The following is a 21646-nucleotide window of genomic DNA, read 5'->3' as shown; positions in this document are numbered from 1 at the left end:
GGGAAAACAAATTAAATTCTTGGATTAAGTTACGAATTGAGATGATTGGATTGGTCAAGAAAAATAACAGCTCATCGGCATAAACTGCTGCCTTATCTTCTCGTGACCCAACCCTTACCCCCGCTATATCAGGATGTGCTCGTATACGTTTAAGGAAAGGTTCAAGAGTCAAAATCAAAGGGGAGAGAGGACATCCCTGTCTGGTATCATTTCATATAGTGAATGACTCAGATAGGATGCCATTCACCCAGACTATGCCTGATGGGTTAGTATACAGTGACTTTATCCAACGAAGCATATTCTCTTTGAGTGCCAGATGTTGCAAAGTCTTCTCCATAAACACCCAACTTACTCTATCAAAGGCTTTCTCTGCATCGGTCTATAAAAGCATAAGTTGTGTATTCATGGACCTTGCCTTGTATATAAGATTAATAGCCTCCATATTATTATCTCGGGCTTCCCTCACTACCATAAAGCCTGCCTGGTCCGGGTGAATGACATCCTGCAATAACGGTATCAGTCTAAAAGTTAACATTTTTGCTAATAACTTGATATCGACATTTAGGAGCGATAGGCTTTTTATACTACGTAAATGTGAAAATGACATTGCCGACGACCCTGTTGACACATCAAGAGTTGGTTCTAGAGGGGTATTAAAATCCACCCCAGAACTATAGTACCTTCTCCAACATGCTCCAGAGACTCCAAACATGTCGCCAAGACCTTGCCCTGCCCGACATTGGGCAAATAAATTGAAGCAAAAGTATACAACTGGGAAGAAATAGAACCCTTTAGAAGCAGCATTCGACCGTCTCCATCACTGCGTGAATCAAGGTATTCCCAAGGGAGAGAGTGTGAAATGAGAATACTAGTTCCCCAAGATTTTGAATCTGGTGTATAACTATGATATGCTTTGGGGTACCATGAATTTGTATGTTTAAATGGTTTTCGTTCACATAAGTGGGTTTCTTGCAGGAAAGCCACTTGTCATTTTTTACCTTTCAGTAAATTCAATAAGATCGAGCGCTTCTCAGGGCTATGAAGGCCCTTGACATTAAGTGATCCCACCACTAAGTAGGAATATTTTGGCTTCCGAACTTAAGCACAGTATCAGTGTACAAAGCGGGGGACTCTATGTGTTGAAACATCGTAGGTGCATTACAAGAATCTATTTAGTGAAAAATATTCTAAAATGTTATCTAATACAATGTCTATAACAATTACATATGTAAAAAGTGTCATTTCACTATAAAGTGGCATACATAAACAATGTTTGGGGTATACATAGGGAAACTTTACTAACATATACATCTAATGTGCCCATAAACTTATCATTTTCAAAACAAATGCCAAAACAGTGCCTCATCTCTATTGGACAGTGTGGTCAACTGCGCTTTTCAATATGTCTTTTTCAATGAGAGTCAATGGCAAAAATATTCAACTGTATAGGCATATAATTGCATATGTGTGGGGATACATTCAATGGGACATTTCAAATGATCTTACCAAACGCAGTGTGAAGCTAGCCCTAAGAGGTTGAACAATACGAGATGTCTCACCGACCAAAGAGATCAGTGAGAAATACCATGGTGTATGGCAGGTTTAAAAAGGTTGACCGGTCTTGTCAATAATATAAGAATGGGGTAAAGAAAATTTCTGCAGCTTTCTTATTCACTTTGTGTTTCAATTCCCTTCCCATTTTCTTCATCATTAGTAAGGGTTTGCTAGTATTATATGACGTAAAGGCAATTCTCTGAGGGTGATTTATTGGACTCCAGGCAAATACAGATTACCTACACTGATAAACGGCATGAAAACGAGAGAGATCTGTGCTGTCTCTGTATTTACTCTGACTACGTACAATTGTAGGAAAAACCTTCACCCTCAAATGTCTGTGTTACATTCCAGGTCCACACAGAATGGAAATGCTGTGGATTTTCCGTACAGAATATCCGCAGCAGATTACTCTACCAGCCTTGTGGATTCGATAAATAGAAAGAATACAGACTGTAGCTGTAAAGGATCTGCCAGGCACAGCTTCGGGGTTAACTCCCATAGGTAATCAGTCTACACCTGAATCTACGTCTCTGAGACTGACTCCATCTTCCACCACTCAGGATGGCAGGTTTAGGAGTGGGAGAGCCTATCGCAGCTTGGCCAGACGGAGCTAGCTCCCGCCCTCTGTCTATTTATACCTGCCTTTCCTGTTCCTCCTTTGCTTGTGATTCTTCTCGTTTGGTTTCCTGGCCTAGCTACAGCTCCTAACTATTTGATCCTGCTCCATACTGACCCTGGCTTACTGACTACTCTCCTGCTCTGCGTTTGGTACCTCGTGCTCTCCTGGTTTGTTCAGCACTCTGGTTGCTCACGGTGTTGCCGTGGGCAACTGCCCCTTTCCCTTTGCTTTGTATTCCCTTGTATGTTTGTCTCGTGCACTTACTGAGCGTAGGGACCGCCGCCCAGTTGTACCCCGTCACCTAGGGCGGGTCATTGCAAGTAGGCAGGGACAGAGTGGCGGGTAGATTACGGCTCACTTTTTAGTTTCCCTACCCCCGTCGTTACAGTAGCTCTATATTAACATTGTTTCCTATGCTATAGTTAAAATGTAATTTGGTTGTCTCATGATAAATAACGCCTTTCATGTGGGAGCCGCCACGGTGATCAGCTGATAACTACGGTATGGCTCCTGAGACTCCCGGTAAACAGCTTGACATAGATGGCTCGAGCTGCTCAACCAGAAGCTCCTCCTCCTTGATGTCCTTATGTCCTAGTAGCATATGGACAGGGGTTGTCTTTATGGGACAATCCCTTTAAAACCCAATAATAAAAGGTTAAAAAAGCCAAAAAGGAAAATTAATGACAAAGTCTCAGTATAAACAAGGTCAAGGAAAACACTACACCGATTTCTGTAAATTTCTATCGAAATCCATATTTAGAGCCCATGTGATTTCTATTTTGGGAATGCTGTTATCCTTCATGAAAGACGATGTACAGTGGTGTTCTTAAAATTATATGTAAGTCAGTCTCTTTGCCTAATGCTTACCTATTATTTATTGTATTCATCCTAGGCTGTGTTTTAGTTCTGTATCCTCTAAAATGAAATCTGAAATTCATGTCCCATATTACCACATACTCAAGCTGCTGTTCTGTCCCCCATGCTGTACACTGCTGCTCAGTTTGTTCAGATTGGCTACTGCATTTAGACACGAGCCTACCACAATCTCACTAGAAAGATGATATATGGACAGCTTATTTCCATAACAAGGACAGAATTATTATATATAGTGGGCAACTAGATCAGCAAAGAAATAATAGAGATTGTTGGGTAACAACCATGGAAATAATAAAGGAAAATACCCTATACAGGGTGGGCCATTTATATGGATACACCTAAATAAAATGGGAATGGTTGGTGATATTAACTTCCTGTTTGTGGCACATTAGTATATGGAAGGGGGGAAACTTTTCAAGCTGGGTGTTGACCATGGCGGCCATTTTGAAGTCGGCCATTTTGTATCCAACTTTAGTTTTTTAAATGGGAAGAGGTTCATGTGACACATCAAACTCATTGAGAATTTCACAAGAAAAACAATGGTGTGCTTGGTTTTAACGTTACTTTATTCTTTCATGAGTTATTTACACGTTTCTGACCACTTATAAAATGTGTTCAAAGTGCTGCCCATTGTGTTGGATTGTCAATGCAACCCTCTTCTCCCACTCTTCACACACTGATAGCAACACCGCAGAAGAAATGCTAGCACAGGCTTCCGGTATCCGTAGTTTCAGTTGCTGCACATCTCGTATCTTCACAGCATAGACAATTGCCTTCAGATGACCCCGAAGATAAAAGTCTAAGGGGGTCAGATCGGGAGGCATTTCTTCTGCGGTGTTGCTATCAGTGTGTGAAGAGTGGGAGAAGAGGGTTGCATTGACAATCCAACACAATGGGCAGCACTTTGAACGCATTTTATAAGTGGTCAGAAACTTGTAAATAACTCATGAAAGAATAAAGTAACGTTAAAACCAAGCACACCATTGTTTTTCTTGTGAAATTCTCGATAAGTTTGATGTGTCACATGAACCTCTTCCCATTGAAAAAACGAAAGTTGGATACAAAATGGCCGACTTAAAAATGGCCGCCATGGTCAACACCCAGCTTGAAAAGTTTTCCCCCTCCCATATACTAATGTGCCACAAACAGGAAGTTAATATCACCAACCATTCCCATTTTATTTAGGTGAATCCATATAAATGGCCCACCCTGTAGAAGGGGAAGCAGAAGAGTAGCTGTAAAATAAATTTTACAGCTGGTAACACATTTTGTTTTGAAAATGGAAGAATCATTGCAGGAAGATATTCCAGAAGTGCCTTCCGAACCTTTATTGCCTGATTCTTCTCTCTTGTTGTTTTGCATCATACAATTCTTATAAAATTCGTAAACAATTGTATGACCAGATTTACGCTCATTTATCTTGAGTCTTGTAAGACAGAGTAATTGCTAGAGGTATGCTACAACCCCAGTTTTATTTAAAGAGGTATTCCCAAGATCAAAAGTTTTACTTTATGAAAATTAACAAGTCTTAACGTAGTAGTGCTGGTCTATAAAGTATTATATAAAATAATACAAAAATATGTAGTAAAGTATATTGAGCAATACAATATTAAGAGTTCTAAGGCTGGGTTCACACAACCTATTTTCAGACGTAAACGAGGCGTATTATGCCTCGTTTTACGTCTGAAAATACGGCTCCAATACGTCGGCAAACATCTGCCCATTCATTTGAATGGGTTTGCCGACGTACTGTGCCGACGACCTGTCATTTACGCGTCGTCGTTTGACAGCTGTCTCGTCAAAGAAGTGCAGGACACTTCTTTGAAACTTAATTTGAGCCGTTTTTCATTGAATTCAATGAAGAACAGCTCAAGATTATGGGCGTCAATGACGCCTCGCAAAATGCGAGGAGGAGCATTTACTTCTGAAATGACGCAGCTGTTTTCTCCTGAAAACAGTCTGTAATTTCAGACGTAAAAGCCAGTTATCATGTGCACATACCCTAAGAGTGGTCTAGTACCATATTGGTAAACATAAATGGCTGAACTACCTGGTAACCTATCTTAGTGACTCTGTAGACACAGATCAGTTTATATAGGGAAATCTTTAAAATCCTTAAAATTATCCGGTACTGGTCATAGGTTCAAAAGTTATGTTAAATTATTTGTGCTTTGAACTTGGTGTAGTCAATGTATTTCTACTATGTGCAGTTTTCATTCAAATGTAGACCCAAACTTATGAGATTAATGGCTCGAGCATATGGTCAGCTCCACGCTGGAGCAGTATATTTAGTTCCAAGGATCCTGGACGAACAGGAAAATCTTTTCCAAAGAACGTTATTGCAATCCGGCCATGTGCATGAGAAATTACAGATGAATTTGGGTCTAAAGAGGACAGTAGATTTTATACAGTAGTTTGATGCCGTCGAACTCCATTGTGTCTTATAAGGGTGATGTGTGCTATGCAGCATACCGGCAACAGTCATAACTGCAGGTCACTTTCATAATGAAGAATAAAGTTCCACTCAATTTATATTATTTCTTATTAAAATACATGACAATAACCCAAGGTTCATAGTGTTACAATTTTGACAAAACCACATGTCTGTGTGTAGTCTGTGAGTGGGAAGAGCTGGAAACTGCTCATTCTGGTGGAGTTTTTTTTTACTGAATACACATGCTCGGTACATACACTTGTCTTTCTTGGAAATAAGACGCTTATCAGAAAAATACCCTAAATATGTCATTTGATTAAACTATACTATTCAATGTATCTGCGTCGTCGCTGATGCTCTGGTAAATTACTATGGCTACTGTACAAACCATAGGAAATAATTAAGACATTTTTGTTTTAATCCTGAAAGGATTGCAATCACATGATGGAAACTCTGGTGCTATTTTTTTTTTGGCAGACTTTTCAGACATTTATATTGATAGCTTTGAAGTTTCTTTGAGTATGTCATGTGAGTAAGATATTTATGATTATTCAGAATACTTTGTCTTCCCAAATTACATTTTCTTTTAAATCATATTTGGAGCAGAAAATATGAGATTTGTTCTCTTGTCAAGAGAAAAGTTGCATTAAAAAAATATTAGGTTAATTTTCTGTCAAGATTTGTGAGAATGGTATAAAGAGAGACTTATTGCAGAAAAAAAGGCCTTCTATCTATGAATGTACATCCATGTACCGTCTCTGGGAATAAACTCTTGTTACTGCTGCATCCTAGCCTCTTTCAGTACTATGGGGTCATATATTAAAGGCTATGTAAATCTTTGAAAACTATTTTTTTTAATAAAAAGTCAGTTTTTGGAGCAACTTTATAATTCGTTTTTATTAAAAATAATTTTTACTTTTTGAGATACAGCTGCTTTATATTCTGTATACAGAGCAGATGTATTGTGCCCTGAATCCTGTAACAGTCGGGTCCTTCGTGTGATCGAGCTGTCACCGAGCACATCTAAGTTCATAACTTAGATGTGATCGATAACAGGTGGATCACGCAGGACCCGCAGACACTAACCCATTAGTCCCGTGGATACAGAATACAAAGCAGCTGTATCTCAAAAGTAAAACTATTTTTTAATAAAAAGTAATTATAAAGTTGCACAAAACACAGTGATTGGCCTTTGTATAAAGAAAAATCTCTCTGCGCGATTTTTTTTGTAATACAAAGGTCAATAATTGTGTTTTGTGCAACTTTATAATTCGTTTTTATATAAAAATAAATAAATAAAATCTTTTGATCTTCATCACGAACCCACTCAGGCTTTCCCAAAACTTCTGGAAATATTCTGAGAATTTGGGAGTATATCTAATTTTAAATTAAATCTTGAAAAATGTGAGGCACTCAATATTACGGTTCCCAAGAGAACTATCGATTAAATTAAATTGTCGGTACCTTTTAAATGGCCCCCAATAAACAATTAAATACTTACATAAAATCTCCACACAACTCTCGCAGTTATACCTTATGTATCTTGGTTAGGACGAATAAACTTAATTAGACATATTTTGCCACAAATACTATATACCTTGTCAACTATCCCTATTAAATTACCACAGAGCCTCTTTAGACAAATAAATAGCATCTTCACCAGGTTTGTTTGGAACGATAAACGAGCTAGAATATCTTTTTCGCAGCTGAAATAGAATAAATTAAAAGGTGGATGCGACCTGCCAGACATATCAACTTATTATAGAAAAAACTACTTAGCTGGATGGCTTTCTTTAGTACGCACACAAGATAAAGCACCACACCTCCAAATTGAGAGACATATGCTGGGTGAAGATGGTCTTCTCTACATGTGGTCGAGTATTACAGCCTAACTACTCAGGGCACTATTGCAGTTTATCAGGAATACCTTTGCTATAATCGTCTAAATAATGGTCCTTCCCCGCTAATGCCTATGAGCTTAAAGAGGCTCTGTCACCACATTATAAGTGCCCTATCTCCTACATAAGGAGATCGGCGCTATAATGTAGGTGACAGTAATGCTTTTTATTTAGAAAAACAATCTATTTTTACCACGTTAGGAGCGCTTTTAGCTTTATGCTAATTAGTTTCTTAATGCCCAAGTGGGCGTGTTTTTTACTTTAGACCAAGTGGGCGTTGTACAGAGGAGTGTATGACGCTGACAAATCAGTGACCAATCAGCGTCATGCTCTTCTCTCCATTCATTTACTCCGCGCATAGTGACACTGCGTTGTTCACGATGTGCTGTCTTATAGTGAAATATTAACGTTACTGAAGTGTTTAGACTGTGACTAGACATTCCTTCCAGACAGGACGGATGTCTATTCACAGTCCCGATACTTCGTTAACGTTTGTTTGGTATTTACAGCAGAGCAAGCGTAATGTTAATATCACATGTGTTTTGCATCCCTTGTATTGCACTGTAATTCTTTTTGCTTTGTTGTTACTAAAATACATTGTGATGTTTGATTGACACCTTCAGTGTTTACAATAAAAACAGATTTGGGAAAAAAAATCACTTTGAAAGGTTTACATAGCCCTTAACCGTTAGTGACCGCCCCATAGTGTTTTTACGGCGGCCACTAACTGGCTTAATTCCATTGCATAGGCATTTTTACAGCGCTGCATCGGAATAAATAAACAGAGCAGGGAGCGGTACAATCTCCCTGCTCTCAGCTACCAGACGTAGCTGAGGGCTGGGGGCGTCCCTGCTCAAACGTGTGAGATCGATATCAGTATCGATCTCACCCGTTTAACCCCTCAGATGCGGCTCTCAATAGCGAGCACCGCATCTGAGTGGTTTTGGAGAGAGGGAGGGAGCTCCCTCTCATCCCACCGACACCCGGCGATAATGTTTTCACTGTGTAAAAGTAGTAAAACATACAAAATCTATATAAATTTGGTATTGTTGCAATTACAACAACCCACTGAATAAAGTTATTGTGTTATTTATACCACATGGTAAATGGCGTATATTTAGGACGCAAAAAAAGTGTGGCGAAATTACAGTTTTTTTTCTATCCCCCCCCCCCAAAAAAAGTTAATAAACGTTAATCAATAAATTCTATGTACCCCAAAATGGTGCTATTAAAAATTACAACTTGTCCTGCAAAAAACAAGACCTTATACAGCTATGTCGACGCAAAAATAAAACAGTTATAGCTCTTTGAATGAGACGATGGAAAAACGTAAAAAATGGCTTGGTCATTAATGTCTAAAATAGGCTGGTCATTAAGGGGTTAATGCAAATATGCCAGTTCTCTGGCATAATTGTATTGACAAATACGGTGTCTCAACTTTTTCATGTACGTCTATTATGACCTTCAAGTTGCACCAATTTGACTGATGTGCAAGCTTTGAGAAGTGGTTGCAAACATCAGCTTGTTGTTCAGTAGGATGAGCTGCAATTCTCAACAGTTGTGCGTGTGTTGGGGAATACAATACATAATACGCCCCCTTCTCAGACTGGTGTAACGCTCAGCTGGTGTGCCAGTCTTCATGCATGCTGTTGCAGGAATACAAGGATACAGAATCGAGTATAGATTTGCTGCGTGCATTTATCAGCTTAGACTTGAATGCACTGAAGTCACTGTGAGTGGTAAAGGGGGAAATTTGGTTAAATTAGTGTGCCCCAAATAAAATTTCAATAAGATTGCTACAATTTCTACATTCTCTAATTTGTATTGTCGTTGGTACTTTACTTTAACCCCTTCCCGCTGCAGCCATCTTTCAGATTTTCATTTTCGTTTTTTTCTCTGCACATTCCAGAAGCCATAACTTTTTTTATTTTTCCGTCTATATAGTCCTATGAGGGCTTGATTTTTGCGGGACAAGTTGTAGTTTTTCGTAGCACCATTTATTGTAGCATATAATGTACAAGTAAACGGGAAAAAAAATATTTGTGGGGTAGAAAATGAAAAAAACAGCGATTTCTCCATTGTTTTTTGAGCTTCGTTTTTACGGAATTCACTGTGCAATTAAAACAACATGTTATCTTTATTCTGTGGGTCAATACGATTACGGCAATACCAATTATATATAGTTTTTTCTATATTTTAGTACTTTTACAAATAAAAACCTAAGTGTAAAAAGTAAAATTTATTTTGTGTCGCCAAATTCTGAGAACCATAACTTTTTTACTTTTCCGTCGATTAAGTGGTATGAGGGCTTATTTTTTGCGGGATAAGCTGTAGTTTTTAATTATACCATTTTGGGGTACATGCGACGTTTTTATCACTTTTTATTTAATTTTTTATCAGAGATGAGGTGACCAAAAAATAGAGATTCTGGCGTTTACATATTTATTTTTTTTACGGCGAACAACGTGCGGGTTAAACAATGATATATTGTAATAGTTCAGACTTTTACGGATGCGGCGATACTAACTATGTTTATTTGTATTTTTTTTTACTATGCTCTAGGGGGAAAATGGGAAAAGGTTTTTTTTTTAAACTTTTAATATATTTTTTTTTTTTACCTAAAAAAAACCCTTTATTTTACAAATTTTTACTTTTTTTATTAGTCCCCCTAGGTGACTTCAACCAGCGATCATTAGATCGCTTGCACTATATACTGCAATACTAATGTATTGCAATATATCGTGATTCTGACAGTCTTCTATTAAGCCCTGCCGTGGGCAGTGCTTAATAGCAGCACAAAGATGGAAGACTTAGGGGCCTTCATTAGGCCCCCAGGCACCCGTAGCAACCATCGCCACCCCGCGATTGCATTGTGGGGGCACGATGAGCTGTGAAGGGGGTCGCCCCCTCTTTTTAACGTTTTAAATGCCGCGCTTGCTATTGACCGCGGCATTTAACGAGTTAAACGAGCGGGATCGCACTCGAGCGCGATCCCGCTCATTACTCTGAAGTGTCGGCTGTAACATACAGCCGACACCCGCATTGTATGGAGCGGGTTCACTCCGTGAGCCCGTTCCATACTTCCCCTACCCGACTTTGGCGTATGGATACTTCAAATGTCGGGAAGGGGTTAAACACTGCTGGATAATGCATCCAAACGAAATATTTTTTATTCTATTTTTAACTACATATTTTTATTTAAGCTGGATTTTCCTTTTAATAAAATATTGGCCACATTTTCCAAGTTTCCTAAGAATTACTTTTTCCAAAAAAGAGATTGAGCACCTAAATTAGGGCCAAATTGAGTCAAATTCACATAATTTACATAATACATTTGACACTTTTCTTTCTTATGCCACCTCATGGTTGCTGCACATGTACGCTAGTAGATTGTGTCACAAACTTATGGAAGTCCATTATAAATTTGATGCAACCATTGTAAGTTGTTTTGCTTTGCCCTGTGTGTTTTCATTCAATAGTTACTTTAATCGTATTTACACCAGTTTTTCTTTTGTCGCTGAAGTAAAATACATTTGAACATGCATTTAGTACTAGAATAGAATTGTCTGACAAGGTTTGTTTTTGTTTTGATCTTCAATTGGTTTGATAAGCAACAGCATGGTGGAACCCCAACAGAGTATCACATCTCAAATACACTGATTCGCACTAAGACCGATTTCAGTGGAAGCCCAAAAAAATTCTATCAGTATGCTTTTAGAACATGGGAGGAAACTGAACAACCCAGAGTGAACCCACACAAACACCGGGAGAACATACAAACCCCATGCAGATGTTGCCTTAGGTCAACTTTGAATGTAGGACTCCAGTGATAACTACTGAGTCACCATGATTTGTCTATACAGGTGAATGTTCAATCGCTGCTTAAAATATAGAATAAGGCTATGTTCACACGGAGTATTTTGGGGGAGGAATATCTGCCTCAAAATTCCGTTTGGAACTTTGAGGCAGATTTTCCTCTCCCTGCACGCCGATTTTCGCGGCGATTTTCGTGCCGTTTTTTGCCCGCGGCCATTGAGCGCCGTGGGCATAAAACAGCGCGAAATACGCTTTCTCTGCCTCCCATTGAAGTCAATGGGAGGTCAGAGGCGGAAGCGCCCGAAGATAGGGCATGTCGCTTCTTTTTCCCGCGAGGCAGTTTTACTGCTCGCGGGAAAAAGACGCCGACGCCTCCCATTGAAATCAATGGGAGGCGTTCTCGGGCCGTTTTTGCCGAGTTTTGCGATGCGGTTTCCGCGTCAAAAAACTCGGCAAAATACTTCGTGTGAACATAGCCTAAGAAGGATTTTAATAAATGCCTCTAGATGTTTCTTCATGTTCTTTGATTTGGGTCCATAATGCAACTTGAAAAAGTGTTACATTTAACATCTGCTAACCTGGAGAGATCTTCCACCCAGGTTAGGAGACTTGCCATCCCTTTCCATCCTGAATGGAGAAAGTGACCTTCTCTTGGCTCAATGGAATGGTGATGCTGTAGTATTACGCTTTAAAGAAAAATGTTTGGTATTCCAGTCAAATACACCTAAAAGGGGATTCTAAGTATGGAAAATACATGTCCCATAAACCTATAGTGGAACAATTCACGATAGTCCTGCTACTGTAGGCATGTTCTAAGATGGTTTGAATAAAAAATGCTTGACTATACGAATTCTCCATTTGTCTCGTGTGGCTAATAATTCTAAAATCTAGAAGAGTCATATAAAAGTTATATTATATAGAATGGAAATGTAAAATGAATACAATTTCTACAATCTATGAATGATAAGGTGGACTGTTGTCTTAGAAGGTTCTATAACTTTCTTCATGCTGTGGGAAAAATTCTGTATATTCCGGTGCTAGCGATGCTCCTTAGTGAAGGGGGTACATTGAATAAAGCCATTATGCCTCACACAATGAGTTGTGAGTGTAAAATAATCCCTCATAACTAATATTGCAGTCTTTTTAATCCCGTGCTTGGCTTTTCGCCAGCAGTTAATAAATATTCTGTACAGTAAATTTTACGGATTTCTTTTGAAAATGAAACAATGAAGTATGTGTTAAAATAAGCAGACCGATTACCTTCATATGTTAAAGCATTATGGTATAATTTTGTTTTCAGGAAATAAAAATGTATATATTCTATTTGCTTTATAGATATCAACCACGATGAATCTTTGAAGGAGGTTGCCAATAATACCTCAACGATAAAGCTAATACGAAATAATATTTTATCAGAATCAACTTTGCTGACAAAATACAATACGTGAGGACATTTATCTTTATATCTTGAGCCAATATAGAGATTGTATCATACTTTCAGATGCCTAAGAACAGTAAGGTAACTAAAAGGGAACTGGACGATGATGTTGTGGATTCTGTTAAGGATCTGCTGTCCAATGAAGATTCATGTGAGGATAGCTTTAAGAAGAGTGAGTTGATGGTCGAGGATGAGTTAGACAAAGACAGAGATATTGAGGATGGATCTGATATTGACGATGAAAGACCAGCCTGGAACAGCAAACTTCAGTATATTTTAGCGCAAGTTGGATTTTCTGTTGGCTTGGGAAATGTGTGGAGATTCCCATACTTATGCCAGAAAAATGGAGGAGGTAAGAAATAAATCAGCTTCTACAGGTATATCAATCAATAAAACATTTTTTTGTCATTCACATAGGATATGTTTAAAGAGTACAACTCATCATTGCTGGTGAAAGAAGAAAAGAACAGAATGCAACATGCACAGAATAGGAACAAAATATTGCTTTCCCAATTAATTTTTCATGTCACATATGACAGTGACAGACATAAAGTAAAATCAAATTTGTTTTTAAATAAAGTGCATCTGTTACTGTGAATCCTCTACTTTATTCAATAGCATATCATGCTTGCTTTTTCAGGCTCAGTTCAGACTAGTTGTAGGTAGGTCAGTTCTCCGTTTTTCAAATAAATGGTGATAGATTTAAGCTATTTTACAATCTGGAATTACTCCATAAAACATAATAAATGCATAGTCCATACATCCAATTCTATTCAGTGATCTATTGCTGCTAAGTTAAGTTTTTAGGAAAATGACGTTTTTAGTAAACATTTTAATCAAACTGTATAAGCCCACCGACCTCTTTTAAGTGGGTCCCTACTCAAACAGTGGTGCAGGTAAAAAGATGGACACCATGATAGAAACCCGAAGTCAATGGGGTTCACCGGGCGCTGTTGTTTTCTGTCACGTGATGGTTTCGTGACAGCATTGAATTCCCATTTTTCTGCTCTTATGACGCAACAGAAACACTGAATTCTTAGTGCAGATGTGAACCTTCTAACATAAATTATGTATATTATTTTATATCTCTATTTTTCTATTGGCATACTTTATTCTTTATTTTTTTGGGGTGCTTTTTTTGGGTGCTGATCTGTGAATACGTTCTATATGCTTTTAATCAATGGGCTAAACAGCCCAATTCTGGTAGGTGCACTCCCCGCATCAGGTATAGTCTGTGTAGTAGAGGCATATTTATTATACTAAAGACAAATTATAAACACAGTTTCCTAAAAAGTTAACCATAGTTTTAAAAAAAATGAATGCCTTTTTGTGCTTATTTTGTGTTTATATCTATGCAGTTTGTTTTGTTATTGACAATGTATACCATGTCAAATGATGAAAGCATAGGTGTGATCTCATCTACATGTCTACAAGATTTCCTAAGCCATTGGTGTTTTTACACTCCTTATAGGTGCTTATCTGGTGCCATATTTAATACTGCTACTTGTAATTGGAATTCCGCTTTTCTTCCTGGAGCTTTCTGTGGGACAGAGAATACGTAGAGGAAGTATTGGGGTTTGGAATTACATTAGTCCTAAAATGGGCGGAATTGGATATTCAAGCTGTATTGTAAGTATTTACATTTGTGTTAACTTTGAAAAATTTCAATGCAATTTCCACACAGTTAACAGAAGAATGTTATTATAGAAGGAAAGAAACGTAGCAGCACAAAACTAGGATCCAACCAGCAGTAGTGTAGCTAGGGGAGTCTGGAAGTGGATATGCCCTGGGTGCTGGGGATGGGGTGGTACCAACCAACCTTGGCCAATATATTTAAATTTATGGCTTGGGTAAAAAGCTAATTTATTGCTCCTGGGTGAAAGAAAGCCTAGCTATGACTCTGTAAACAGTAATCAATACTAACTTTATTCAGACCTTAAAAAGATTCCCCAATTTCAGAATTTTCTGGTACGGTACGTATGTGAATTAGGCATGTCAGTAGATTATGGTGAGGGTCAGGAAGCTAATACTCTGCACAATAGGGCCCAGTACTCCGTAAGCAGCAAGTTCAAAGGTGATCATCTCGGACCCATGCATATGAAAAGGCTGTGTACTCATTGATTTCAATAGAGTGATCATAAAGCATTCCCGAGTCAGAACCAATAAGAGCAAAAGGACTCCTGCATTTGTCCGAGTGTCAGGACACCTTTGTTTAGTGCATTGGTGACAAGGCCCTTAAAACATAAGGTTACCCTACTCTTTTTCAGGGAAGAGACCATTTGAGTATTGAAGAACCGGTGCAATTATATTTATTTCCCATTATACCAGGGTTTGTTCTGTTGAATAGTGCAGCACCCTTTCTTCAGAACATACTAAAGGTGTCGTCCAGGAAGGGTCACAGTGTGACTCTACTGCTGCTTTAAAATCATTGATACAAATATCTATACAACAATGTCTGAAGTATTTAGGAAATAAGACCTTTAGAACCTTTGGGACAACCTTACAAAGTTCATCTGCCTCTGCTATTTTTAGTATAACCAAAACTGGTAAAAAAAAAATTCACTGCAGTTTTTCACGTCCGAGGTGCATCCGTGCTCTACGCTGCGGGATGCGATATCACACGTCCCCCATAGACTAGAGTCTATGTAGGGATGCATGAAAAAATAGGACATGTCCTATTTTCTCACGGAACCTTCACACGGTACGTTGAAACCATGGCTGTGTGAACGGCCACATTGAATGATATAGGTCCGTGTGATGGCTGTTGTTTCAACGGCCGTCACATGGAGGTTTAACAAGTTCGTGTGAATAAGGTCTAATGAAGTAAAGATATAGCATATAAACTGGTGGGAATTTATTTGGAATTATCTATGTCAGTAGTTCTCATGGTTATCCCAAGAAACCCTAACTCAGATGGAATCGCCATTCCACAGCTGTATAAGTAACCTCCTAATAGTGTTTTATTATCTCCATGCCCCCATCTTTACAGCATGCTGTGCCCACTGTTGATTGAAGAATTTACAGCACAATGTTACTCCATGAGCCCTTCCTGTTCATGCCCCCACCTATTGATTGTTGTTTCAGGGAACCCCTATCTGAGACCTTGTCAAAGAAGTGGTCTGCAATGGTGTGCATACAACCCCCATCTTTGTAGTGCCACTTCACGACTTTATTGTCAGAGAAGACCACAAGTTCTGCAGGTCCCAGTTTGAGAGCCAATGTAATATATTCTAGTGGTATCTTTCAATAAGGGTATAAACATTAGGACATCCCCTGCAACTGTTTCTTTATGTTAAATTTGAATCAATGTCATGTTAATTAAACTGACTATAGATTTTAAATGCCACACATATGCTAAGGATCTAAGCTACAAAATGAACACAGAAGTATGAGATATGATTAGGGTTTACATTTAAAATCATGGCATTTGAGCTATAGATGACTTTGAGCATGATATTTTCACAGTCAGTATAAAAGACATCATGCACACGACCGTGTCCGTGTGCACGTTCCATGAGTACAGCACGGACAGGCCGCGGAGTATAATCCGCGGGCCGTCCGCAATCACGGACCGTGCACACAAAAGATGTGCATTGATTTCAATGAGCCTGGACCGCAATTGCGGGCCGTTAAATGACATGTTCTATTTTTTTGCGGTCCGGGCGATGCCCTGACCAGGGAAACCACGACCGTATGCATTGGCCCATAGGATAGAATGTGTTTTATACTATCCACAATTGCACGGTTGTGTGCATGAGGCCTAACAGTATAAGATTCGTATTTTACAGTGTGTGGGTGATAGAGGAGCTCTGTATTGTACAATGGCCTCAACAAGAACACTGCTCTCTATAATATAGAGCTCTTTTGCCATACTGGATGCATTTTCTTACACCTTATAGTACAATTTCCTGGGCGTAAGATAATATAATTTTTTAGTGTGACAAACTAAATAATCTTTATCCATATTGAGCTGGATTTATATACCAAAGCCCCCAAGCTTTTTTCTAATTAAAATGGATAGTAATGAATAATGCGATACGTATTCATCTTTCTTCTATGAAGTTTGCATATCAGGGCATGTCTTCTTCAGTGTATTTCTAACATATACAATAGGATGTCCTAGCGCCCAGTGGTATGTTCATACTGTGCCCTGTAGCAAGCCACAGTTTAATTGAGTACTGGTGTATATACAGTTATACAGATGGCTGTTTGTCACACATGGGACTGCTTTGTCTACTTCTATTCTAGTCCCCATCAGTTTCATCTGTCCTTATACTGATACTTCTTCCAATATTTCTATACCTTCATTGTCTGAATTTACATGACCCGCTGATATGGAGTCAGTAGAAAGAACATTTTGTAGCTTTGTTAAATTATCTTGCTAAGCTTTACACAAAGAAATGTGTAGGTTATATCATTTCAATTCATTAAATTGTTCGTAGGGTTTTCCCACTGAAGCTAAGCCACGTAGCAAAATAGTTTTTAGAGGGTGAAATAGATATCTCCTATAGTGACCGTAGCATTATTATTATTATTATTATAATTATTACAACTAACTAGTGGAGAGAATGTTGTCTGTGAATCCCCATTATATATATATATATATATATATATATATATACATATATATATATATATATATATATATACATATATATATATATATATATATATATATATATATATATATATGATATACACACATATATATTTTTTGGTCAGATGGTACTATATTTAAAAGGGCAACAATAAAATCATGACACAATGTTGCTATAATCAGTGCTTTGTTTAATGTCCATATAAAATAGCTTTATTCATATGAAACTTTACAACTCCATTGAATTCTTTTCCGGAGCCTCTCACTAAGAGGCAAAAAAGGAGCGACACATTGTAGATTATGACTATCCCTCTTGTTGTGACTGCATAAAACTATTACAGGCCATGTATAATAAAACATTCCTTTGTCAAATAAAATAGCACTATTTTCCCTTTTGCCTTACTTTAACTTATTGTCGTTTTTCTTTAAAGTTTCTATATGTTAATACTCAAACACTTGTATTACTTTACAGGTCTGCTTGTTTGTGGCTCTGTACTACAATGTGATCATTGGATGGAGTCTCTTCTATTTCTCACAGTCCTTCCAGCACCCTCTGCCTTGGGACCAATGCCCTTTGGTGAAAAATGCTTCTTATACCTGTGAGCTATATTTTCTTGTTATTTTATTACATTCTGCTTTATTACAAATTTATTTTGCCTTTGACAATCTTAGTGTTTTTAATAGGTTAAAGGAAATTAAGTATGAGACAAAATGTTTATCCGATTACTCACTATTGACAGTTTTCTAAGGACTGATGGCAATTTCTTATTCATCATACTAAAATTGAGGATAAATTTAACACATGTAGGGTAAGTTCACACATAGCGTAAATACTGCAGATTTTTCGCAACGGAATTCGTTGCAGAAAATCCACAGCATAATATAGTAGCCGCAAATTGGATGACATTTGAACAAATCTCATCCACGCGCAGTGTAAACGCTGAGCAGAAAAAACGCTCAGAAATTCCACAGCATATCAATTGTATTTGCATGAATACTGCATATTTATTGCAGGTTTTCACCATTTAATTCAATGAGGAGGTAACATCCGCAACAAATAGCAGAATTTGCATTTTTTGCGGCGGAAAAACAGCGGTTTCGTCGCAAAAAACGCAATTCGGAAAAAAATAATGATATACTTACCCAGAATTGTGTGTTTCTTCATCCAGGCCGGCCTCCTGGGCTGACATTTTATCCCATGGGACGGCTGAAGCCAATCACAGGCTGCAGAGGTCACATGGGATGAAACATCATCCCAGGAGATCGGCCTGCAGGATGGCGGAGGGACGTGTTGCTATTGCTACGTAAGTAAGAATCTTTATTTATTTTTTTAGGTGCACTGTTCCGCAGCGGACATTCCGGCCGAAAAAACTGCACCACAGTTTGGTGCAGTTTTTCGTCCGGAATTCCCTGCGGCGCACAGGGTGGATACGCTGTGTGATTTTACGCAGCGTAATGCCCGGTGTGAACATACCCAAATTGGTAATAATAAGGGAACCGCTTCACTTTTGATATTTTGGTATACAATAAGCTTATTTAAGGGGAGTTTATTTATATAGTCAAATGAATCACTATTAACAGGGAAAGAAGGATGTAGAATTGAACTGAAGGGAGAGGGCAGCTGATTTGGAGGAAAAATAGATGAAAGATCCAACGGATTCAAATGATGAGACATGGTAGGCAGCAAAGAAGATGCAGGAATCCTTTTTACTTGAAAAAGCACAAGAGTTGTTACACATCAGCAGCTATAACTATTGCTTTAAAGCAAATGTGCCTGATAAAACCTTGGCAAACATTGTCTGGAATCGACAGAAACAGGATATGTATGGGCTATTAGGGGATCGGATGGTGGTGATAAAAGAAATTTAAAAAAATACAAATAAGCTATTACCAAATTCTCTATTCTACTTGGAAAAACATAAACTAGGGTAAACATACTTGGTGTAAGAATAAACCCGTAGAAACCTAGGAAAGTTCTGCTTTATAGCCAATGTGCCTGAATATTGCTCTAATTGTTACATTTTGTTACACAATTAATTGTGTATCAAATTGTTAACTGTTGCATAGTGTAAATACGTACTGTCATCGCTTCAAGATAATGCTGGATTCATAGCTGCGTCGGTGCTTCCATTGTTCTGCTCCGTCAGAGGAGCAGAAGAACAGAAATACCGGAAACGTCGCTTCCAATGTATGATGGACACCACCGGCGGGCCAAAGGATACCCATGACTTTAATGGGTTCTGTTGGGTTTCCGTCGGGATGTCTGCAGTTTTACCAGAAACAATAGCGCAGCATGTTGCACTATTGTTTCCAGTATTTTTGCAAACAATTTCTCCTAACGGAGCCTCCAACGCAGATGTGAACGAGGCTTAAACTGTATCTGTTTGTACCAGGAGCCCCTTTAGTCGCACAGTTCATTACACTAATACTTGCTAAAAGTTATGAATATGTGCATATAGCAAAAGTCCACCTTTGAACACCATTATATTTTTACATCTATAATTCCGTGTTCATTGATTTAATGGTATATCTTTATAGATGTAAGAGCACCATTTTTCGATTACAGAGCTCCAAATATCATGCTTCTCTTCGCACAGTCATGGAGCTAAATTACAAAACTCTGACACCACTAGGGGGAGCTGTACTGCATACAGATTAAATATTTAGTTCAAGGAGAGTTGTATAAATCTGTGTACAATAAACTCCCTGTAGTGGCAATATTTTATGAGGGTTGTGTGAAGGGTGGGGATTTGAAGGTCTAAAAATGGAGCTTCAACCGCTATATAGATATATTAGAAAATTATAATTTTTATTCTATTTAAATAATAATAATAATAATAATAATAATAATAAAAAAACAGTGACATCCACTTTAACACTTATTGTGTTAAAGTTTATTGTGTGTTACAATTCTAGGAGGAATCATACCATTTGTACTACAGTTTTATTGTGTTTCAGATATTGAACCTGAATGTGAGAAAAGTTCTGCAACTACATATTACTGGTACAGAGAAGCTTTAAATATTTCTGACTCCATCACAGAAGGTGGAGGGCTGAACTGGAAGATGACACTATGCTTACTAGCTGCTTGGATTATGGTGTGTCTTGCTATGATCAAAGGCATTCAGTCTTCTGGCAAAGTGAGTACATATAAGCATTCCTTTAACATCCTCAATATATTGACGACAGGTTTATCAGTCCATAAAAAGGGGCAGAAAAATCATTCTAATTCTATATTATTATAATTGTATTTAGATTTACTATATGTAATTACAATAAAAAGTATGTAGCAATTTGTGTTACATACCATTCTTCTGTGTATATAGCTTCGGCGTATCGATTTTCACCTGGTCAAGTTATTTATTATATTCCATTACAATATGCATATATAAGCGCAAAAAAGAAATTACAAATACACTCCGATCAGCTGATCTACTACATAGTAGCACCCCCATTAAAGAAGGGGTTTGTTTCTAAGGTTTATAAAGCCCTGATGAGATAGTGGTCAAAATTGTTGTGTTTACTACACAGCCTAAATGGGTTTCAGACGTTGATGTTTTTGCTAGCGGAGAATTTTCCTAGATTTATAGCAAACTTTCGTATTTCGAGATTTATATCTTCTATCATTGCATAATTACAAAGTAACACAAACAAACAAGCAAAAATAAAACATAGAATTCTTATTCAATACACGTACAGAATACACATTACAAATAAAAATGTAATCTCCATGCTTGATTCTGTCCCAACAGCACAGAATGTGGTTGAGGCATATTTCATGGGGGCAAAGGGAAACAGAATTTTACCAAAGCCCATTGGCGCAAATAATACGATTTACAAACTGCTTGTACTAAGAACTTAACACGATTTTTTTTCGGGATGTTGCACATCTTAGCTGAACTATTTTGTTAAGAGAGGGCTCCTGTTTCTAAGAGGGAGGGGTTGAGAGTTAGTCTATCCAATGTAGGCAGTCTACCTGGTTTACTTGCACAGAGCAGACTAAAACAGAGATCTTAGAAATGCGGACCTGTTTAAAAAAAAAAACCTAGGATAGGACTTTGACATTGAATGATATCTTCTGTATTTTCTGCTTCCCAGGTCATGTATTTCAGTTCCCTTTTTCCATATGGGGTTCTTACATGTTTCCTTGTGCGAGCTTTGCTCTTAAATGGCTCAGTTGATGGCATCCGTCACATGTTTACTCCAAAGGTAAGAGTTTATACCCAGATAAATATAGTTAGTAGTCCTTGATTTTGACTCTTCCCTCACCTGTTAAAATTATATTTAGCCATTTATTTATTTATTTATTATATCTGTTTCTTCCAGCTGCAATAGTTATTTCAGAAAATTACTGCTACAAAAGCTTCCATAGGTGTTGACACCAAGCCTTATTAACCTCCTGGGTGGCAAA

At 37.9% G+C, this 21646-nt stretch overlaps 1 protein-coding gene across 1 annotated transcript in view; it reads left to right on the top strand.

The window, feature by feature from the left end:
* SLC6A15 (solute carrier family 6 member 15) overlaps positions 1 to 21646 on the top strand; it is a 57818-nt gene that overhangs the window by 4609 nt on the left and 31563 nt on the right. The window contains exons 2-6 of the mRNA XM_075856799.1: positions 12536 to 12990; positions 14110 to 14267; positions 17708 to 17834; positions 20194 to 20375; positions 21334 to 21444. Of these exons, the coding sequence (XP_075712914.1) occupies positions 12702 to 12990; positions 14110 to 14267; positions 17708 to 17834; positions 20194 to 20375; positions 21334 to 21444 (867 nt within the window). The 5' untranslated portion in view covers positions 12536 to 12701. The remainder of the gene's footprint in view (positions 1 to 12535; positions 12991 to 14109; positions 14268 to 17707; positions 17835 to 20193; positions 20376 to 21333; positions 21445 to 21646) is intronic.

The sequence above is a fragment of the Rhinoderma darwinii genome, chromosome 3 (assembly GCF_050947455.1).
Source record: "Rhinoderma darwinii isolate aRhiDar2 chromosome 3, aRhiDar2.hap1, whole genome shotgun sequence".
Classification (NCBI taxonomy): Eukaryota; Metazoa; Chordata; class Amphibia; order Anura; family Rhinodermatidae; genus Rhinoderma; species Rhinoderma darwinii.
This window is presented reverse-complemented; position numbering and strand designations above follow the sequence as displayed.